Source organism: Camelina sativa, chromosome 5, assembly GCF_030686135.1.
Source record: "Camelina sativa cultivar CO46 ecotype springtype chromosome 5, ASM3068613v1".
Classification (NCBI taxonomy): domain Eukaryota; kingdom Viridiplantae; phylum Streptophyta; class Magnoliopsida; order Brassicales; family Brassicaceae; genus Camelina; species Camelina sativa.
The window spans coordinates 25361519-25382095 of NC_141884.1; the positions used below are offsets into that span (position 1 = coordinate 25361519).

The 20577-nt window shown below is 38.4% G+C and overlaps 3 protein-coding genes and 1 pseudogene across 3 annotated transcripts; 3 read left to right on the forward strand and 1 right to left on the reverse strand.

Annotated features, from left to right (window-relative positions):
- Positions 1–870: 870 nt before the first annotated feature.
- LOC147944336 (uncharacterized) lies at positions 871–3203 on the forward strand (annotated as a pseudogene).
- A 278-nt stretch (positions 3204–3481) lies between these two features.
- On the forward strand, positions 3482–3955 carry LOC147944337 (uncharacterized). Its single transcript, XM_087512544.1, has one exon. The coding sequence runs from the start codon at positions 3482–3484 to the stop codon at positions 3953–3955; it is 474 nt and encodes a 157-aa protein (XP_087368670.1).
- A 1168-nt stretch (positions 3956–5123) lies between these two features.
- LOC147944338 (uncharacterized) lies at positions 5124–8360 on the reverse strand. Its single transcript, XM_087512545.1, has 7 exons — positions 7512–8360; positions 7245–7377; positions 6781–7124; positions 6061–6443; positions 5881–5968; positions 5272–5785; positions 5124–5209 (listed from the first exon to the last, which is right to left on the reverse strand). The coding sequence occupies exons 1-7, from the start codon at positions 8358–8360 to the stop codon at positions 5124–5126; spliced, it is 2397 nt and encodes a 798-aa protein (XP_087368671.1).
- A 5362-nt stretch (positions 8361–13722) lies between these two features.
- LOC147944339 (uncharacterized) lies at positions 13723–20174 on the forward strand. Its single transcript, XM_087512546.1, has 7 exons — positions 13723–14242; positions 14866–16158; positions 16894–17372; positions 17496–18087; positions 18675–19022; positions 19708–19857; positions 19954–20174. The coding sequence occupies exons 1-7, from the start codon at positions 13723–13725 to the stop codon at positions 20172–20174; spliced, it is 3603 nt and encodes a 1200-aa protein (XP_087368672.1).
- The last annotated feature ends 403 nt before the right edge of the window (positions 20175–20577 follow it).

Below are 20577 nucleotides of genomic sequence, written 5' to 3' on the forward strand. Positions count from 1 at the left end.
AGACTTCGTACGAAGTCTACTTGGCGAAAGTCAAACTTGGTCAATTGCAAAACTAACCACGACGAAGTTTACTTTTTCTTGTTGACGGATAGTTAAAGTCTACTTAGTAGACAGAAGTCTACAGTAAAGTCAATGGGTTGGTCAATTGCAAAATTAACCAGAGTCGACTATATTTGAAGTTTACCTATTGAACTTCCCATTGAAGTCTACCTCGTTTTATCTATTTAATTGCAAAACTAACCAAAAAATTAACAAAGGAAGACCACAAAAGAAGTCAACCGTTTATAGTAGACTTCATTCGCAGTCTGCTTTGTAAAATTGTAATTGCAAAAATAGACCCCATGAAATAGACTTCATTTGAAGTTATTATGTTATTGTCTTTTTATGTCTACTCGTTGATGTCAACATGAAGTCAGCATAAATTGAAAACCAAATTATTGCAAATTGGTGAATAATTTTTAAGATTTTCTTGATGTATTCTTTGATACATGTTATTTACTTGTCTCTGTATGTTTCTGACATGAATCCATATTATACATATGGAGAAATCAAGTTTCTGGTTTTCATAGGCAGTTAAGTCACAATGGTAGACTAGTTTGGGAAGTCAATTTGTTGGAGTTATCAGTGAAGTCTGTTTAAATGAAATAGTGTTTAGTTGAAATTTATATATTTTTCTTATTGATTTTGTACCTCATTTGTTTTGTATCAGTTATGTTATTGCCTCTGTATATTTTTTCCATGATAATATATTATACTTTTGGATCAATCATGTTTTTAGTTTTGTTAGGCATCTAGGTTATTGATTTAAGACTTCTACGGGTAGTCAGCTGTGTAATGAGTATTTGACTTGCTGCTTACTCTTTCAGGTAAATGGCGCAAATACCTGTTGTTTTCGGAGTATGGGTGACGAGAAATGGGTCTTGGCATTTTGATATGGATGGATGCAAAGGTGGGAGAATGTTTTTTTTTTTGCGACACGGTTGTACATACGCTGAGCTTCTTGAAATGGCTGTAGAAGATTATCAGATTTACAAAGAAACAGAGATGGTTCAGTTATCGTATCCTTTAACAGAGATGATGATTCAGCAATTGCCCCAAGATACCCCTCCTGTCTATGTCACAAATGATAGATCAGTTCAGAACATGATAGATTTTAGTAGTAGGAATGTTGTTTGCCTTTGCGTCTCTACGCGATGCGTGGATGGACAGCCGGTTAAGGAATGTGTTAATGATATAAAAAACTCTCATTCTATAGACGATGGGGACGATGGTGACGATGTAGATCCAAGTGCGGATGAATGTGTAGAAGAATGTCAAGAAGCTCTCCATGATACTACATATGAGAAGCCGAAAGATGTTGACGACATGGATTTTGAGTACAGTGAGTACGGGAAATTTGAAGATGACGATGACGATGGAGATGACCTGGATGTAGATGCTGAAGAAGGGAAACCGTTTGTTGGTGGTATTCATGGACAGTTAAATAATCCTTGGAAAGACCAATTGAAAGTAGGTCAATGCTTTCCATGCAAACATGATGTCATAACATAGGTGCGTTTGACCGCTATTATGTTAAAATTCTCTTTCAAAATTAAGAAGTCCACAAAGACTCGGTTGGTGGCAATATGCTCTGTGCCAGGATGCACGTGGAGGGTCGTCGCCAGTGTGAAGAATGATCCAACCACTTTTTGGGTCACCAAATATCTGAACGTGCATACATGTCTTATTGTGGACCGCCTAGCTCACCGTAAGCGTTCCACCACCAAATATATTGGGCAGCTTTTTGTAGACCGGGTAGGAATAGTAGATGGTATTGTCCCACAACATATCCAAGATTCAATGAGGACAATGTTCGGCATGACATTGGATTACACAACTTCGTACAGGGCTTTACAGCATGCACTAGAATATGTGAAACGAAATGCCGAATCTGGATACACGAATTTGCCTTCTTGTCTTAGGAAAATAGAGCAGTCAAACCCGGAAAGTGTCGTTGACCTTGTTGTTGATGACGAGCATAGGTTTAAGTACCTTTTCCTATCTTTCGATGCTTCAATCCGTGGTTTCAATTACGTGAGGCGAGTTATTGTGGTTGATGGGACCCATCTCACTGGAAAGTATGAAGGTGTATTGCTAGTCGCTTGCGCACAGGATGGTAACTTTCAGATATTTCCCTTGGGTTTTGGAATTGTCGACTCGGAGTGTGATGCTTCATGGGATTGGTTTTTCACCAAATTAAGTGAGTGTATCTCGGATGAACATCCACTGGTAGTAGTTTCGGATAGGAGCAGTTCAATAGCTAAAGCATGTCGCAATGTTATTCCATGGGCAACACGAGGGATATGTTACTATCATCTCCAACAAAACATAATTACTAATTTCCGTGGGAAGCATCTGATGTACTTGGTGAAAGGGGCAGCATATGCGCATACGCATGATGATTACAACCGCCTCTTACTAACGTAAATCCGGCCCTTGCAGCGTACTTGATTGAGGCAGATCCAGCTTTATGGTCTCGGGTTTACTGTCCAGGAGATAGATACAACATCAAGACTAGCAACATTGCGGAATCTATCAACTCCATGATAAAGAAGGCCAAAGGTTATCCCATCACATATCTCATTGAGTTTATTACGAAAAAGTTAGGTAGGTGGTATTGGAAAAGACGAGAGGATGCACTTAGTCTGACAACCACCTTTAGCCGGGGTGTTGAGTTCTTATTGGCCGTAAGGGAGCACTACGCAGATATGATGACGATAAAACGCATTGATGGTTGGCGTTTTTACGTTAGGGGTGGGCAACGTGACTGCTTGGTTGACTTGGAAGCAAAAACTTGTTCATGCAGAGTGTTTGATGTTGAGAAAATACCATGTTCACATGCAATTAAAGCTGTCAAGTCAAGTGGATTGCATATGTCTACCGTAGTCGAAGCTTACTATAGAAAAGATTATGTCTATGCGTCATATGCGGCTAACATCATGCCCAATGTCGACCACGATCCAATTGGGCCAGATATCCGATGTGTACCTCCCATACCGAAGCGGAAGCCTGGTAGGCAAAAAAAGTCTCGTTGGCTAACATGGCTAGAACTGTCACGTAAAAAGGGGAGCAAGCCGAGGAAGTCTCATAAGCAATATGCTTGTTCAAAATGCAGACAGCCTGGACATACTCGACCACATTGTGTAAGTAACAATCCCACTTGATACATTTTTAACGTTTTGTATATGATCGTCGGTTACACTATCAATTATTTTTTCAGGTTGTTGAAGACGTCGAGTAGAAGTTAACTTCATCGTGAAGTCATCTACAATTTCCGTAGCAAAAATTTATCTTTGTAATATTTTTATTTAGGAATGTTCCCACGTGTTGAAGTCGACATTATTAAAGACTAGTACTTTAACTACCATTTATTCGTAAGACCGTTTTATGATACTCCTCTTCTTAACCAACCACTATCACAACCATTATCAGCTAGAGAACAATGAGTCAAATTTCGGGGTCAATTTCTGATACAAATTCGCAAACACAAATTACTGGTCCAATCTGCAACCACTGCGGTAGATCAACGATTATTATGAAATCATGGACAGATGCAAATCCCGGAAGAAATTTCTTCAGATGCACTGTTCATGGGTTTTCTCATTGGTCAGACGCAGAACCATCACGTGGTTGGCAAAGGCGGAGCTTATTGGATGCGCGGGATGAGATCCGTCGGCAGAGAGAAGAAATCAAGGTGCTTCAAGAATTTATAAGAGAAATGAAAGAACAAGTGTACAACGATCTGGTGAAACCTGGGGTGGTTAACACATATGTTGAAGACAAGAAGGGAGAAAATGATTTACTGGCATCCAATGAAAGGGAAAAAATGCTTCGACAATTCATCCTTCTCTCTTGGATAGGTTTCATTGTTGTCATCGCATTGTGTATTGGGATGAGTGCGAAGTCTCTCAGTTAACTTCAGTCAGATGTCTATTATCCTTTCTATGTACGATAATGTTTCAAGTCTACATTCATTGTACCCTTTCGCTATCTCTATTTTCGTTGTACCCGTTCGCTATCTCTACATTCGTTGTACCCTTTCGCTATCTCTACATTCATTGCATCGTTGCCGTCTATTCATCTTCTTCTTTATATATAAATATCCTCTCTATTTCCACTTCCACTCAATCTATTGCATCTCCTTCTTTGATAACAAGAAAATAAGTTGGTTACAAGATATGGCCGGAGAGAGTTCCAGCAAGCGTAAGCGAAGCAGTTCCGATTACGAGTGGGAAGAGGAAGTAATAGATGCCATGAAACACGCGTTTGAGAGGACGAGAGCCATGGTTGAAGCAGAGACGAGAGCCGTGGTTGAAGCAGAGACGAGAGATCGTTTCACCGCAATTCTTCGTATGATGAGGGATCACATGACAAAGAAGGAAGAGGCTATCGCCCTAAAGCATCAAGTGGATCTGATCGACGCTCAACAAGCCCTATTGAATCAAATTTTGGGTGAAGAACTTGTCGATTTCGAGGCAGGGCACAAGAGGTTAGATGAGATGAGAGAGGTTGCAGAAGCTGATGTCAAACAGTGTGTTGTTCCCCCTCCTATGGATTGGGGAAAACTTGGTGTCCGTCTCGACGATTAATTTACTTTTTTTTGTTATTTATTTTTAACTTAATAATGTATGCATACTGAATAACTATTTCTATTTTCTGTCAACTCTACATGTCAACTCTAAGTTAACTTCAGAAATATGTTTACTTGGCTTTCGCTGCACGCTATTACTACAGAATAACTTTTAAAAAACATTTCTCATTGCACATACCCCGATAAAGTTATTTTTGTAGATTGCAAAAGAAGTCTTACGGTTAACTTCAACCATATGTCTACTCATTACACATACCGATATATTCCCCATATAATTAGTAGAGAACAAGAACAATAATCCTTACACATTACACATTAGAAATTTAAAGGAGGATCATACAAAAAATATCAAGATACCACCCATCATCAGTAGGATCCCACCCACAAAATATAAAGATCCCCCAACAGAAACAAAACATCATCCTACATCATCCTACTTAGTCATACATAATTTAAACAACAGTTTAAGTCTTTCAAACAAGGGAGTTTATAGTTAGTCTTGGATTGGGGGAGGATCATAGAGCCCAAACTCCTCCATGTAGTTATCCTCATTTGGTCCACGGCATTCAATCTCGTCGTCTGGGATAGCATCCCAAGAGCATGACATTCCATGTACTTCAAAGTATACACACCACAGTCACCTGGCTTCCTGTTCGGAGGCACTCCCTTTGTAACCCGCTCATGAGTGAACTTCTCGTACGACCACAGATGCTTCATCTCTGGAGTGGCTAACTCCCGCAGCACGTAGGGAACCAACACGGCAATGGGCTCGACGGCAGATGCAAGCTCTTCGTCATTGGTGACACTCGGGATGCTATCCCAGACGACGATGTGTCTCATGGGAATCGATATCCACAAAGCTACCCAGTGCGTCGCCTTCACGTTTAAAGGCACGTATAAGTCGTCCACTTCCAGACCCCATTGCTTGTTAGTCTGTGCATACGGTGGATACTCCCCTGAGTGGTAGCTGAAGGCACCGGCTGGCAACAGTTTCCCAGATCCATTAGGATTAGCATTAGAACTGAGAAAGTCTTTGTACTTCGTCGTCCAGAGATGAGTGAAAATAACGTCTAGGAAAGCGACTCTACTCGTTTTAAACCACTCAGGATGTTGTGCGTGTCGATGTCTAAATAGATTCAAAACCGCATCCATGTGCTGGATAACCACATGGATTTAAAACGAAGTTATATAATATTGAAGACCAAAGTTTTCTAGTATACTTGAAGTAGAAGTTTTCAGTGTAGACTTACCGAATCTCGTAGCCACACTGCTTTTGTCTGCAGTTCGTGCCACCAAAGACAACATCGGGATTTCTCTAGGACCTTGTTCTTGTATGTCCTGCGGGTGATGAATGGGTTTGGATACATATAAGTTACTAGATTTCGAACAATATAAATTTTGAAACATATCATAAAAGTTGGTAAACTTACGGATCTTTCTTTAAGAATTCAACCAAAACCTTCTTCAAATCCTTGTCTGCTTTAACAAAAGGATTGTACGCTGATGTGGCTGGCTTATCAGCAATGATAGTCTTGGCAGTGTTATCCCCAACAAACGGAGAACGTTGACTTGACGCCAACCTCTTAACCCTTTCAATCTTGCCTTGTGCCGCAATCCTGGCCGCTTCTTTCCTTGGTTCTTGTTTCTTGGCTCTAGCAGTGTAATCGGCAGCTGTTGGGATTTCCGTGCGAATAAATACAGGTCGGTCTGACTCAGTGTCAGATGAATCAGCGCTGACTATCTTTGCCACCTTCGTATTCGTACGAGTAACAGCTGGAGATGGTTTCGGGGTCTCAGATTGACCTGGCTTGTTCTGCAAATTTTGATTTAAAAGTTACATGATCATTTATGAAATAAATACTATTAAAGTCGCAGCATATGTTTAAAAGGTTCGAATAAAACAAACAAAGACTAAACGGATTTATAAGTCTACTTCAATACAGAAGTCGACTTCACATAAGGAAGTCTACTTCATACGGATAAAGAAGTCTACTTCATATAAGGAAGTCTACTTCACATAAGGAAGACATCACTTGTTTTTATGTCTTTGAAGTTGAGTTCTTCTGGAAGTCTATTTTTTTCTTCCCCTTGTACCTGGTATTGTGATTGTGAAGGATCGTAGTAGGAAATTGCAAGTGTTCAGAACTAACCATATCTGACTTAGAGTCGTTCTTCTCCTTTGATACGGCCTCTTTCGTACCAGTGGGTGCCTCAACCTCCTTCTGTTCCTTTGATGCATCCTCTTCCGTACCTGTAGCTGCCTGAGAGTCCTTCTTTTCCTTTGTTAAAGGATCAGCCTGTTTTGTACCAGTTACGTCTCCCTTCATTTTGTCAAGATCCGAAGCCAGACTCTCAATCTTCTCAGTCAACATGTCAAACCGCATATCGCAACTGTTGAAACGTTCCCTCATCTGATCGAGTAGAGCTCCTCCCCACATGGCGAGCTCATCTTTAAACTCCTCCAAAATGTTGACACCCATGTCAGTCGAAGGACCTGGACAGTGCCTCTTCCCACTTGGTTCATCAAATTCATCGGCTCTCTTACTCGATCCCTTTTCTTCAATCTTAACCTTGGCATTGTTGGATTGATAAATACCAACCGTCTCCCACTAACCTCTCCCCCACTTCCGTGGACCAAAATCCCCAATGAATGCTCTCAAAATGTTTTCAATATTCTCATCTGATTCATCGTCTTGCCAAACAGGACTCATCATGCCACCAATGGTTTTGTAGTATCTGAAGTTTGTCTACAATTTATATAAAACAAAAATCAGGCATAGCTTCGTACACCCAGATCAGGCAAGTTCAAATCTAACACAAAAGGGTTACCGACTTATCTAATATCGTAGATAAACTATAGACAAACCACGTTGATGCGTACCTGTTTTAGAATATGCTCTTTGACATATTTTTTACCGCGAGAACCGCGGTAAGCAAGCAACGGTGGAGTTGGATTACCTGGGAACGGTTCCCCAATTAATTTGGCAAAATCAGGCATAGCTTCGTACACCCATATCTGTAGAGGTTCGACAAATCCGTCTAAGGTGTAACTCTGCTTGTTTAAGTTCTTCTCCTTAATAGACTGAATCAGGTTCTTGAAAGCAACTCTTCCCCATGGATAATCAAGAAATGCATCTAAATCCATGACTAGCCTAGCCATATTTAGACGGGTGGGTGTTGATGGTTTCCTAGCTTCTATAAACCAAGCGTAGATGGCTAAATAACCCAACCTAACACAATCTATTCTATCCCAACCGTTTGAGTTCTTACATGCTGCGATCAGTTGCTCAATACTCGGACCACTGTCTAAAGCGACTCCAAGCTTCTCCCAAAACTCTTCCATCTCGTCAGTAACCTCAACCTCTGGCTGCTCCAACGACTCGACATCTTCACAGTTAAGTCCAGTGATGGCCTCAAACTCATTCAAAGAAAATCGTAGAGGGTTAGAGTTAACAAGACTCCAAATCTCGTACTTTTTGTTGCAGACTATCTGGAAGGTGAGCATATGGTGAACCAGTCTGGACGCCCATTCAAATTGGAGACGGTTAAACTGTAACAAGACACCCAGTCGAGATTGAAAAATCTCGTCCCATTCATCCGGCTCGAGAGCTTTGTAGAGTTCATCAAACAGCTTCGTATCGTTGCTGTAATAGCCGATACGTTTTTGAGGAAGAGGCTCATCACCTTTCGTGTAAAACCTCCGAGGAAATTCTGGTTTTGTCTCATCCATTCTGCAAGATAAGATTAAAAAAAAAATATTGAGAAAGCGGAAGACTAATCCAACAAGAGAAGGCTACTATCGAATTGCGGAAGAAGTCAAACCTTCAGTTTGATCGAAGAGAACAATAGCGACAATAAGCGGCGGAGAAAAGCGGAAGAGTTCGTCGAAATCGGCAGAGATAAACGGCGGAGAAAAGCGGAAGCGAAGAGTTTCCTTATGAGGAAGAATTAGAGATAACTATCATTGTTATCTCCGTTTTTAAGTCATAAAATTTAAAATAATTAAAATAATCCCGGTTTTATAAAACCAAAACCGTTTAATTAGAAACAGAACAGGACAACTATAAAAAAAATTGTAAAGAAACTAATTAAAACAGGATCCCGTGTATCGGTAAATTAAAAAATATAAATATTGCCGCCAACTAACGTCAAATCAATTTATACCTTGTAATGATTATGTCGACGACTTCTCTCGCAGACTTCGCCACGGAAAACTGAACCTTCTGCAAATCCATCGAATCAAATTAATTTTTGTACTATTATGCTGAAGACATAACAAGTAGACTTCTTTCTGGGGAAACTAAAACGTACTTTAAACTGCAAATCCATCAAATCAAATTAATTTTTGTACTAATATGCTGAAGACTTATCAAGTAGACTTCTTTCTGGGGAAACTAAAACGTATTTTAAACTGCAAATCCATCAAATCAAATTAATTTTTGTACTATTATGTTGAAGAATTATCAAGTAGACTTCTTTATGGGAAACTAAAACGTACTTTAAGGAGTAAATCCATCAAATCAAATTAATTTTTGTACTAATATGCTGAAGACTTATCAAGTAGACTTCTTTTTGGGGAAACCAAAACGTAGTAAATCCATCAAATAATATTAATTTTTGTGCTAATATGCTAAAGACTTATCAAGTAGACTTCTTTCTGGAAAAACTGATATGAGATAGTGATATGATATAGAATATTTTTAAGAATGAAACAAACGTGAATGATATGATGAATTGTAGTGATATAGAGAAAATTTCAATTACCCAACCGTGATCAGTCTCCAATTAAGCGTGGATGATTTATATTGACCGATACAAAACTTTCAATCACCAATTCTCTGTCGTCCAAGACTTTCAAGATGAACTTATTTTTTTAAAAGAGAGAAGAAATGATTTACTGATAACTTTTTTGGTAGCAGTTTTAAAATAATCAAAATGCCCCGGGCTGGTTTATATATACGAGACGAAACGGTTACAATGAACAGTTACATAATTAATAACGCAAACCGTCGCGTCGTAAATCATTAACGAGTATCATTCGTCGACTGATTTCTTAATAGAGAAGTCTACTAAATAGGTCAAAAATGAAGTCAACGATATCGTCCAAATATTAAAGAAACTGAAGCAAGTTTAACAGATTACAGACATAAATACGCCATTCTAACAAACGGCCACGATAAAGAGAGGTTCACAGATTTTACTTGAAAGATCTACGAAGCAAAAGTGATTAATACAACAATTAAGATTATACCGGCGATTAAGACATTCTCGACCACCCCTCGTACACGACGAATTGACAGACATAATTCCTTCATCTGATCTTTCACCTTCTCTAGCTCCTGCTGAACCCATAGCATTTCATCATTTTCCTGGATGGCTGTAATAGAATCCCTTTGGTCAGCAATTCCACCTCTCATTGCTTGAAGTTCTTGCATAATAGCCTCATCCCACCATTTCATAATATGGTCCTCTCCATCCTATACCGTATCATAGAAGTAAATATACCATAAGAATATTATCTATACTCAAATAATAATTCTACCAAACGAAAAACCATCATACAATCTAACAACCTCATGGTTATTGCATCCAAAGAAAATCCTTCCAGGATTGTCGGCTGTGGTGGAACATTTCATAACGGTTTCCCTTCCGCAGAAACATCTGTCAGGAATTCCAGCTGTCAGGCCAGTAAAGTTTACTTCGGGTGGACCTTCACTCCATACTTGCAAAGAACTAGAAGATGGCTGAGTGTAGCTGTATAACCCCATATCTGTGTGCAAAATGAACAAAATACTATGAGAACATATATATTTTCGAACAAAATTAGCTAAAGCGTTACAAAAGCAAATAGCCGACTTCCTATGATGAGAATACTTATTTGAGATGTCGACTTTAGAGAGAAACAATATCGGAATTTTAGAGAGAGAAATTGTGGAGAGAGAGAAAGCACATACAAACTAGGGTTCACCTTTAGAAAGAAGTATTTATATGGTTACCGAATCCGGTTAGGTTAAAATAAGAGAATTGGTACGCATTCGGTTAGGTTCAGCTATCGGTTTGGTTAAATTGTCGGTGAGCTTAAAATAATATAATATTCCTAGTTGATGGCATAAGAAAGTCAACTACGAGTAGTCTACAGAGAAGTCTACTCAAGCAAACCCTAAATCAAATAATTTTAACCTAATCAGCCTTACCTCCCTTAATTTGACTAGATTATATGTCAATTTATTTTATTACAATGCAGGAAGTCTATGTGGTTATTATTTGGTCAAACGGTTAATTAAATTATTTTTTATAATTTTTTAAATTAAAATTTTACCTATAATTAAGGAGTAGACTTATTTTGAAGTCAACCACGAGTAGTCTACAGAGAAGTCTACTTAAGCAAACCCTAAATCAAATAATTTTAACCTAATCAGCCTTACCTCCCTTAATTTGACTAGTTTATATGTTAACTAGAATTTGTACCGCGCAAGCGCGGGATTTTAATTTTTTTTTTCTATTAATAGAAATTCTTAAACTCGAATATAATCATTCAAAGTTTTGAGGGTAAATCTTTATAAATATATGTCATGTGGTAATATTAGGAAAAATAAACAACATTGATGACTACTTCAAGATCTTTTATCATTAAGAGAGTTTATTTCTTATTCATATATTTCATTAAAAACATTTTTTAAAAACTTCGATGTTGATCGATTGTTGATCTAATTGTATATATTATTTATGATTAGATATTGATACTAACATAACATTATTCTATATAAATTTGAATATACCGAATCTCATGAATATTGCTTAAATGTAAAATATAATATAATATCGTTATAACATTTTTACCGAGCTTGCTTTACCCATCGAAATAATTGCAACATAGCATACACGACCAATTCATGAAAGTGCATATCTTATCCCACTTTCCATGATTATATGGCCAAACTGTTAAACCCGAGTACCCGACTTGAAATCTAATAATCTATTTAATAATGTATGTCATTTAATTTTCTACAAACTCATTCGTTTCACTCAATTAACGAGATGTCAGAGATTTTAGTTTAGTCATGTGTGATTTTGTATTCCTTATTATCTTTTCAAGTTTTACTAATTTATTTTCAAACAATTTCAACTTTAATTCTTTCGTCATCATTACTGATGATGCACTCCTTTTGGCCTCTACTTTTTTCCACTTTCTATTGGATCACACATCACACATATTAGACTGTAAAATGATTTTCAAGATGTATTATAACTATTTTCTCTTTAATTACTATCTTTCAATACTTAAATTTGGATTAGAAGCATTTGATTCAATTAACGAAACATCAATTTTTTTTTCCTTTTTGATCATGTTATAAAATAATATCTCACTTTTAATTTTATTTTTCCTGTTTAAAATTTTATAAATAAAATTACATAATTTTTTTATTCTAGCATAATTTTCAGTTTTTACTTCCATTCCACAACTCAATAATACACAATTACAGATTTATTTTTATTCTACCATAAATTTAAAATTTACTTCCATTCTGAAACTCAATAATACATTTATAATTTTAATTACGATCAGTTTAATAGAAAATTTTAATTATACTATTACCACTAATAAAAAATTATAGTATTGTTTTCTTATTTTAAAATTTTATTTATTTTTCTAATTATATTTTTTATTTAAACTTTCTATTAATTATAATTAACATAAATATGCGCTAACTGAATATTTTAAATTTATTTTAAAATAAAAAAATTGCTTAGGTGGATGTTTTTGTAGCTAGAAATGATGATATATAATTACAAGATCAATGGAGATTCTTATCATAGTTCTTGTCTTCTTGCTAAGAAAATATTTTAATTGTCTCTTATAATTATGTGTCTTAGCCATATGATACACGTATATGTAAAAGAACTAAACATAAACGATACATGAAAGAAATTTAGGTACGAATAGGTTATAATATTATTCCAAATTCAGTGTTTTACTTTATATATATCGGGTAAATACTCTATTCTTTTCTTTCATTTTTTATTTTTTATTTTTTATGGTTGAATAATAAAATTAGAGTTTTGTTCACACCGCTGAACTTTGGATGAATAATTATCAGGTTGAATCCACATGATTTAAAAATAGTGTTGGACCTACAGATTTTGGATGAAATAGTGTTGGACCTACAGATTTTGGATGAAATAGTGTTGGACCTACAGATTTTGGATGAAATAGTGTTGGGTCTACAGACTTTAGATTTAATTTAATGGATCAGTTTGTCATTTGTATAATTGTTTAAAGACCTTATTAAGATCTGTAAGGCCTACAAAAATTAAAGAGGATGTGGCTGATATGGTAGCACCAGGAATGAGTAAAGTGAACTTTATATATATAGATTTATTTTATTACAATGCAGGAAGTCTATGTGGTTATTATTTGGTCAAACGGTTAACCAAATTATTTTTTATAATTTTTAAAATTAAAATTTTACCTATAATTAAGGAGTAGACTTACTTTGAAGTCTTCCCTTTGACGTCAATTTAAAATCAACCTTAATGATATCTATGGTAGACTTCCTCGGGTTAAATATGTCATTTAGGCTTTTGTTTTTTGTTTGGTCGTAAGGGGGTCAACTGTAATTTCAGCACCCTTAGTGGTTATGTTTCTCGAAAAACGAATATGGGGTCTACGACCTCATTTAAATGCAAATAAAGGTACTAAAAATGCAATTGTCCCAAAAAAGTACGTTGTAATTGGTTGTAAGAGATAAAGTGGCCTTGACAACTTTGAAGAAGACAAAGCCCATGTCCAACAAAGCTCTCCCAAACCCAATCAACAGAAGAAGACAAAGTTTTCACCTTCAAAACAGAGGAACGGTAACAATTTTGAAGCTCTGCAATCTCTATCCGATGACTTACCCATTATAACTGGTAATAAGGACAAGGCTGCTTTTAGGGAAGTCTAGATTGTTCTGTAAATACAGTTTATAAGGAAAACCTTGTAAAACCCTAATTATTCAATCAATACCAAAAGCATATTCAAGAAAGATACTCTTTGTTCCTCTGTTATTACATGGTATCAGAGCCATTCTAATGCTCTAACAGGCGTTTCAATGGCAACTACATACCCGTTTCTGGACAATGTCCATGTCTCGAGCTCAGTCACCCTCAAGCTCAATGACAGTAACTACCTCTTATGGAAGACGCAGTTCGAGTCTCTCCTTTCCAGTCAAAAACTCATCGGGTTCGTCAACGGAGCTGTATCAGTCCCAGCTCAGACCCGTGTTGTTACCAACAGTGATGTCACTACCGAAGTATCCAACCCTCAGTATGAGTCTTGGTTTTGTACGGACCAACTAGTCCGGTCTTGGTTGTTTGGAACCCTATCTGAAGAGGTCCTCGGTCATGTTCACAGTCTTGAAACCTCTCTTCAAATCTGGGTTTCACTTGCTGAAAATTTTAACAAGAGCAGCGTCGCAAGAGAGTTCTCCCTTCGTCGCAGTCTGCAACTCTTGTCCAAAAAGGACAAATCTTTCTCGGCTTACAGTAGAGAGTTCAAGACAATATGTGATTCTCTAAGCTCTATTGGGAAGCCTGTAGATGAATCCATGAAAATCTTCGGTTTCCTCAATGGTTTGGGACGAGAATGTTATGAGAACTCGCATACACATCATGTCCGTATAACTGATCGTCCGTACACCAAGATGGTTTGACCTTACCAATTAGGAGTTAAGCGAGTCCAGTCCATGAGAGTATGTCTTTTATGGCAGCAAAATATCTAGATCCTTCTACAAAGAACCGTTGGTGATTTGCGCACAAGTGGGAGAGCAAAGTCAACAAGAGATCACATGTTTGGTTTAAGGAGACATGTTACTTTCACTATGTAAAAATGTGCACAACATCTTGTATAGAATATTCCTTATGTAATTGTCTATATTTAGTTTGTATCTAGGATCCAAATTAAGTAAAAAGTAAGAATTCTTCTTCTGCACTCTTTTCTCTTCCGATCTGCACTCTATACTCTCTTACACTACTCTATACTCAATCGTTACTTCCTACACAAGACAAACACTCTTATTTTCCTAAACTTACATGGTATCAGAGCGAGAACGCTCCTTATTCTAAATCTCACACCCACCTAATATCTTCCGCTTCAATCCCTTTCAACTTCAATCTCTTTCTGTTTCGACTTTGAATGCCTCATCTCTTTACCCGTTGGATAATAGCTTTAACCAACAGTCACTTCGACATGTAAGGCACCAAGACCTTGATTGTACCAGTTACTCTCAAAGGAGAGAAATATTTGCTGTGGGCAAGAACCACCAAGACGGCACTGTGTGGCCGAGGGCTTTGGACCCACATTACTTCAAGTGAAGCTCCAAAGGAGACACCAACCCAAGAAGGCAAAGAAGTTGTCACTAGCAGTGAAGACAAGTGGTTCCAAGAAGACCAAAGTGTTCTTGCCATCATTCAAAACTCTCTCGATGCCCCAATCCTTGAAGCCTACTCATATTGTGAAACCGCAAAGGATCTATGGGACACTCTCCAAAATGTTTTTGGAAATGTTACCAATGTCAACCGAATCTTTGAGATTAAGCGACCTATCAATAATCTAAATCAAGAAGATATGGAGTTCACCAAACATTTTGGGAAGTTTAGATCACCCTGGGCTGAACTCGAAATGCTCCGACCAGCAACCATAGATCCGGCGATCTTAAACGAAAGGCGTGAACAAGACGAGGTATTTGGCCTACTCCTGACCTTTAATCCTTCTTACAACGATCTCATCAAGCACATTTTGAGGTCAGACAAGCTCCCAAGCCTCGACGACGTGTGCAACCAGATTCAAAAGGAACATGGCTCTATTGGGTTATTTGGAGGCAAAGGAGAGCTAGTAACCGCCAACAAGGTGGAGATTGCTTCCGCAAACAAAGGCTACTACAAACAGGATGAAAAGAACCCACCAGTTTGTGACCATTGTAAGAAGGTTGGCCATTTCAAGAGCCGATGCTGGATTCTTCACCCACATCTCCAAGTTAATCGATCGATGAACAACCGTGGAGGACCACGAGCTCATCAAGCGACCATGGTGGGAGAAGCGACGACTTCCGAGCCAAACCATCAAGTCTCCGGAGGGAATGGAACTGCTCTAGCAGCTTCTTCAGAGTTGGTGAGGAAATCAGACCTTGATGCACTCATCAAAGCCCTCAAGGAAGCCTCCGGTAACTCTTATCTTGCTTTAAAACCAACAAAACCTCTTATTGTTGATTTTGGTGCATCTCATCATATTATTAGTGACTCTAAGTTAATTAGTGACATTAAACATGTCTTAGGGAATGTGATTATGGCTAATGGTGAAAAAGTACCAGTTGAAGGAATAGGCAACTTGAAACTATTTGATAAAACATCTAAAGCTTTTTACATGCCTAGTTTTACTTCAAACTTATTATTGGTTAAGAGAGATACCACTGATTTAAACTACTGTGTTATATTTGGTTCTAATGAGGTATATTTTCAGGATATTGAGACAAGTAAAGTTTTTGGCCAAGGTACTCAAGATGATCTCTACTTGCTTAAAGACCTAAATCTGCCTTTTTCTATTTTATCTTGTTTTAGTTCAATTAATGTTAAAGCAAACAATGTTATTTGGCATGCTAGACTAGGACATCCTCACTCTCGAGCTTTAGAACTAATATTTCCAAGTATTTCTTTTAAAAATGATGAGTGTGAGGCTTGTATCCTTGGTAAACATTGCAAATCTGTTTTTACTAAGTCTTTGACTATATATGAGAATTGCTTTGATTTGATTCACTCGGATGTATGGACATCACCATATTTATCTAGAGAAAATCAAAAATATTTTGTTACTTTTATTGATGAAAAATCTAAGTATACTTGGCTAACCTTGCTACCTTCTAAAGATAGAGTCCTTGAAGAATTTTTTAGTTTTCAAAATTATGTGACTAACCATTATGATGCATTCAGACAACATCTCACCAAACATGGCATAATTCATCAAACCAGTTGTCCATACACTCCACAACACAATGGTGTTGCTGAAAGGAAAAACCGACATCTAATGGAAGTGGCTCGATCCAAGATGTTCCACACCAATGTTCCAAAGCGTTTTTGGGGAGATGCGGTCCTTGCAGCATGTTATCTAATCAATCGGACCCCTACAGAAATTTTGCCAGATGTCTCACCATTCGAGGTATTAAACAAAGAACAACCTACTTTTGACCACTTACGAGTATTTGGTTGTGTGTGATTTGTTTTGTGACCAGGAGAACTCCGTGATAAACGTGATGCCAAGAGTACCAAAGGGATGTTTATTGGCTACTCTACCACACAAAAGGGCTACAAATGTTATGATCCGGAAACTAAACGAGTTCTCGTCTCTCATGATGTGAAGTTCGTTGAATCTCAAGGCTACTATGACAAGAAAAATTGGGAAGACCTTCGTGACCTACCTACCTCTTCCTCCGATAGAGCAAGGAACCTCTGTATTATACTTGAACGGCTAAGTGTTGAAAATGATCAGGACAATCAAAATCCAGCCGGGCCAAAATCACCAGGAGACTCTGTTCCACCAGTTGACGGTGCTCCTAGTAGCTCAAATGAAGCAGATCACCCTACTCAAGTCAATCAGCCCGATCACAATGAAAACGATGAGGACAATCACCAACAAATTGATACTGATACACAACCCGGGGAAGTAACTATACTACATGACAATGATGATGAAGAACAAGATCAAGAGGAAGTAATCCCACTACGGCGAAGTCAAAGGCTAAAACATATCCCCCTCGTGTACTACAATAATGTTGCTGTTGCCCACCCGATTTAAGCCGTATGTACTCTTGCTCATTTTCCTTTGGACCACCAGGCCTTTCTCGGCCAAGTAGACAAACATTGGGTACCACAAACCTATGATGAAGCCAAGGACCATAAGGTGTGGCGTGATGCAGTCAACGCTGAAAAGACGGCCATGGAGCAAAACCACACATGGGATGAGGCAGATTTACCAAAAAGCAAGAAGGCAGTCACCTCTCGATGGATCTTTACTATTAAATACAAGAGCGATGGGGAGATTGAACGCTATAAGGCGAGGCTTGTTGCACGAGGATTTACACAGCCGTATGGGGAGGACTATCGTGATACGTTTGCCCCAGTTACGAAACTCCATACGGTCCGAGTTGTTCGCTCATTGGCTAATAACTTGGATTGGGAACTTTGGCAAATGGATGTCAAGAATGCATTCTTGCAAGGCGTACACGAGGATGAAGTGTACATGCGACCTCCACCTGGCTTAGAAGAGACAATCGGCCCGGGAAAAGTTTTCAAGCTTAACAAGGCTATTTATGGTTTAAAACAGTCACCAAGAGCCTGGTATCATAAACTAAGTACTACATTGCTTGGGAGAGGCTTTCGAAAATCAGAGGCTGACGATACCCTCTTCACATTACCAAGTGACAAAGGTATTGTAGTCATTCTAGTATATGTTGATGATATCATCATAACTGGAACTGGCAAGGTAGGTATTCAAGAAACTAAAGACTTTCTCAAATCAGTCTTTGACATTAAAGATCTTGGAGAGCTTAAATATTTTCTTGGGATAGAGGTATATCGATCTAATGAGGGATTGTTTTTATCACAAAGAAAATATGCTCTTGATCTTTTGAGTGAAGCAGGGAAACTTGGATCAAAGACAGTGACAACACCACTTGAAGAAAACTATAAGACATGAGGAAAGGGAGAGTTTGAGGCGGCTCCATTCAAAGATGTTACAAGATATCGGCGACTAGTGGGTAAGCTCATATATCTTACCGTTACTCGACCTGATATTTGTTTTGCTGTGAAACAGGTGAGCCAACACATGCAAAATCCAACTAGACATCACTGGAACATGGTGAATCGGATCCTCAAGTACATCAAAGGGTCACCGGGACAAGGCATTTGGATGGGAAGGAATGAAAGCACAAAATTGGTGGGATATTGTGATGCTCTGACTATGACGGAAATCGTGAGAAACGTCGATCTACCATTGGATATTGCACATTCTTAGGAGGCAACCTAGTAACCTGTAAAAGCAAGAAACAAAAGGTGGTGTCACTATCTAGTGCTGAAGCCGAATATAGAGCCATGAGGAAACTGACTACCAAATTGATGTGGTTGAAAGCATTACTGAAGGATCTTGGAGTTGAGTTTTCAAAGCCCATCACGATGCACTGTGACAATGAAGCAGCCATTAACATAGCCATGAACTCGGTGTTTCACGAGAGGACTAATCACATCGAAGTTGATTGCCACAAGGTTCGAGAACAGATTCAGCTTGGTGTTACTCTTCCATGTCACACCGACAACTCCGAACTGCTAGCTGATATCCTTACCAAGGCGGCCAGTCCACAAGTGTGTGAGTATATTCATTCAAAACTTGGTCTTAAAGATCTCACTCGGCCATGAGTCTACTATCATGGCACCTACACTCTTTTTCCCTTATGTATAGTTTTTCCCAAGTGGTTTTCTATACTAAGGTTTTTAATGAGGTGGGTGCTCGTGAAATCCAAGCTTAATCGATGAATAATCGATCAAGCTTGAGGGGGAGTATGAGAACTCGCATACACATCATGTTCGTACAACTGATCGTCCGTACACCAAGATGGGCCGACCTTACCACTTAGGAGTTAAGAGATTCCAGTCCATGAGAGTATGTCTTCTATGGCAGCAAAATATCTAGATCCTTCTACAAAGAACCGTTGGTGATTTGCGCACAAGTGGGAGAGCAAAGTCAACAAGAGATCACATGTTTGGTTTAAGGAGACATGTCACTTTCACTATGTAAAAATGTGCACAGCATCTTGTATAGAATATTCCTTATGTAATTGTCTATATTTAGTTTGTATCTAGGATCCAAATTAAGTAAGAAGTAAGAATTCTTCTTCTACACTCTTTTCTCTTCCGATCTACACTCTAAACTCTCTTACACTACTCTATACTCAATCGTTACTTCCTACACAAGACAAACACTCTTATTTTCCTAAACTTACAAATATGATCCCATAGCAACGGTCATTCAGAGTTTCTAAACAAACTTCCAGCCCCTACCTTCAACGATGTGATTTCGGAGGTTCAAGGGTTCGACAGTAGACTGCAGTCTTATGAGGACACAAACACGGTCACTCCTCATCTTGCCTTCATGACTGAGAAGTCTAATCCTTGTGCTCCTCAGTTCTCTCTAAATCCAAGAGGTCGGGGTGGTCGCTTCGGTCAGAACAAAGGCAGAGGCGGCTATTCAACATGAGGTCGTGGATTCACTCAACATGAAACCTCCTCTCAAACTCAAGGTGAGAGACCTATTTGTCAAATCTGTGGTCGCATTGGTCACACAGCCATAAAGCGTTACAATAGGTTCGATAACAATTACCAGAGTGATGTTCCGACTCAAGCCTTTGCTTCTCTGAGGGTCTCTGATGAAAATGGTCGAGAGTGGCATCCAAACTCAGCTGCAACAGGTCTACCTCTGGTCTTCAAGGAACCACCGCCTATGAGGGAAATGATACGATAATGGTTGGGGATGGAGCTTATCTCCCTATAACTCACGTCGGCTCCACCACCATATCCTCTTCCAAAGGTACTATCCCTCTCAATGAAGTCTTAGTATGTCCTGATATAAAGAAATCTCTGCTCTCCGTAGGCAAGTTATTTGATGATTATCCTTGTGGTGTCTTCTTTGACTCTATTAATGTGTATATAATCGATTTAACCACTCAGAAGGTGGTGTTCAAGGGTCCTCGTAAGGAAGAACCCTATGTGCTGCAAAATCAAGAGATTGTGGCTTGCTTTTCAAATCGACAATGTGCAACAAACTTGGAAACTTGGCATCATCGTCTAGGACACGCAAACTCAAGAACTCTGCAACATCTTCAAGCCTGCAAGGAAATTCAAATAAATAAGAGCAGAACTTCACC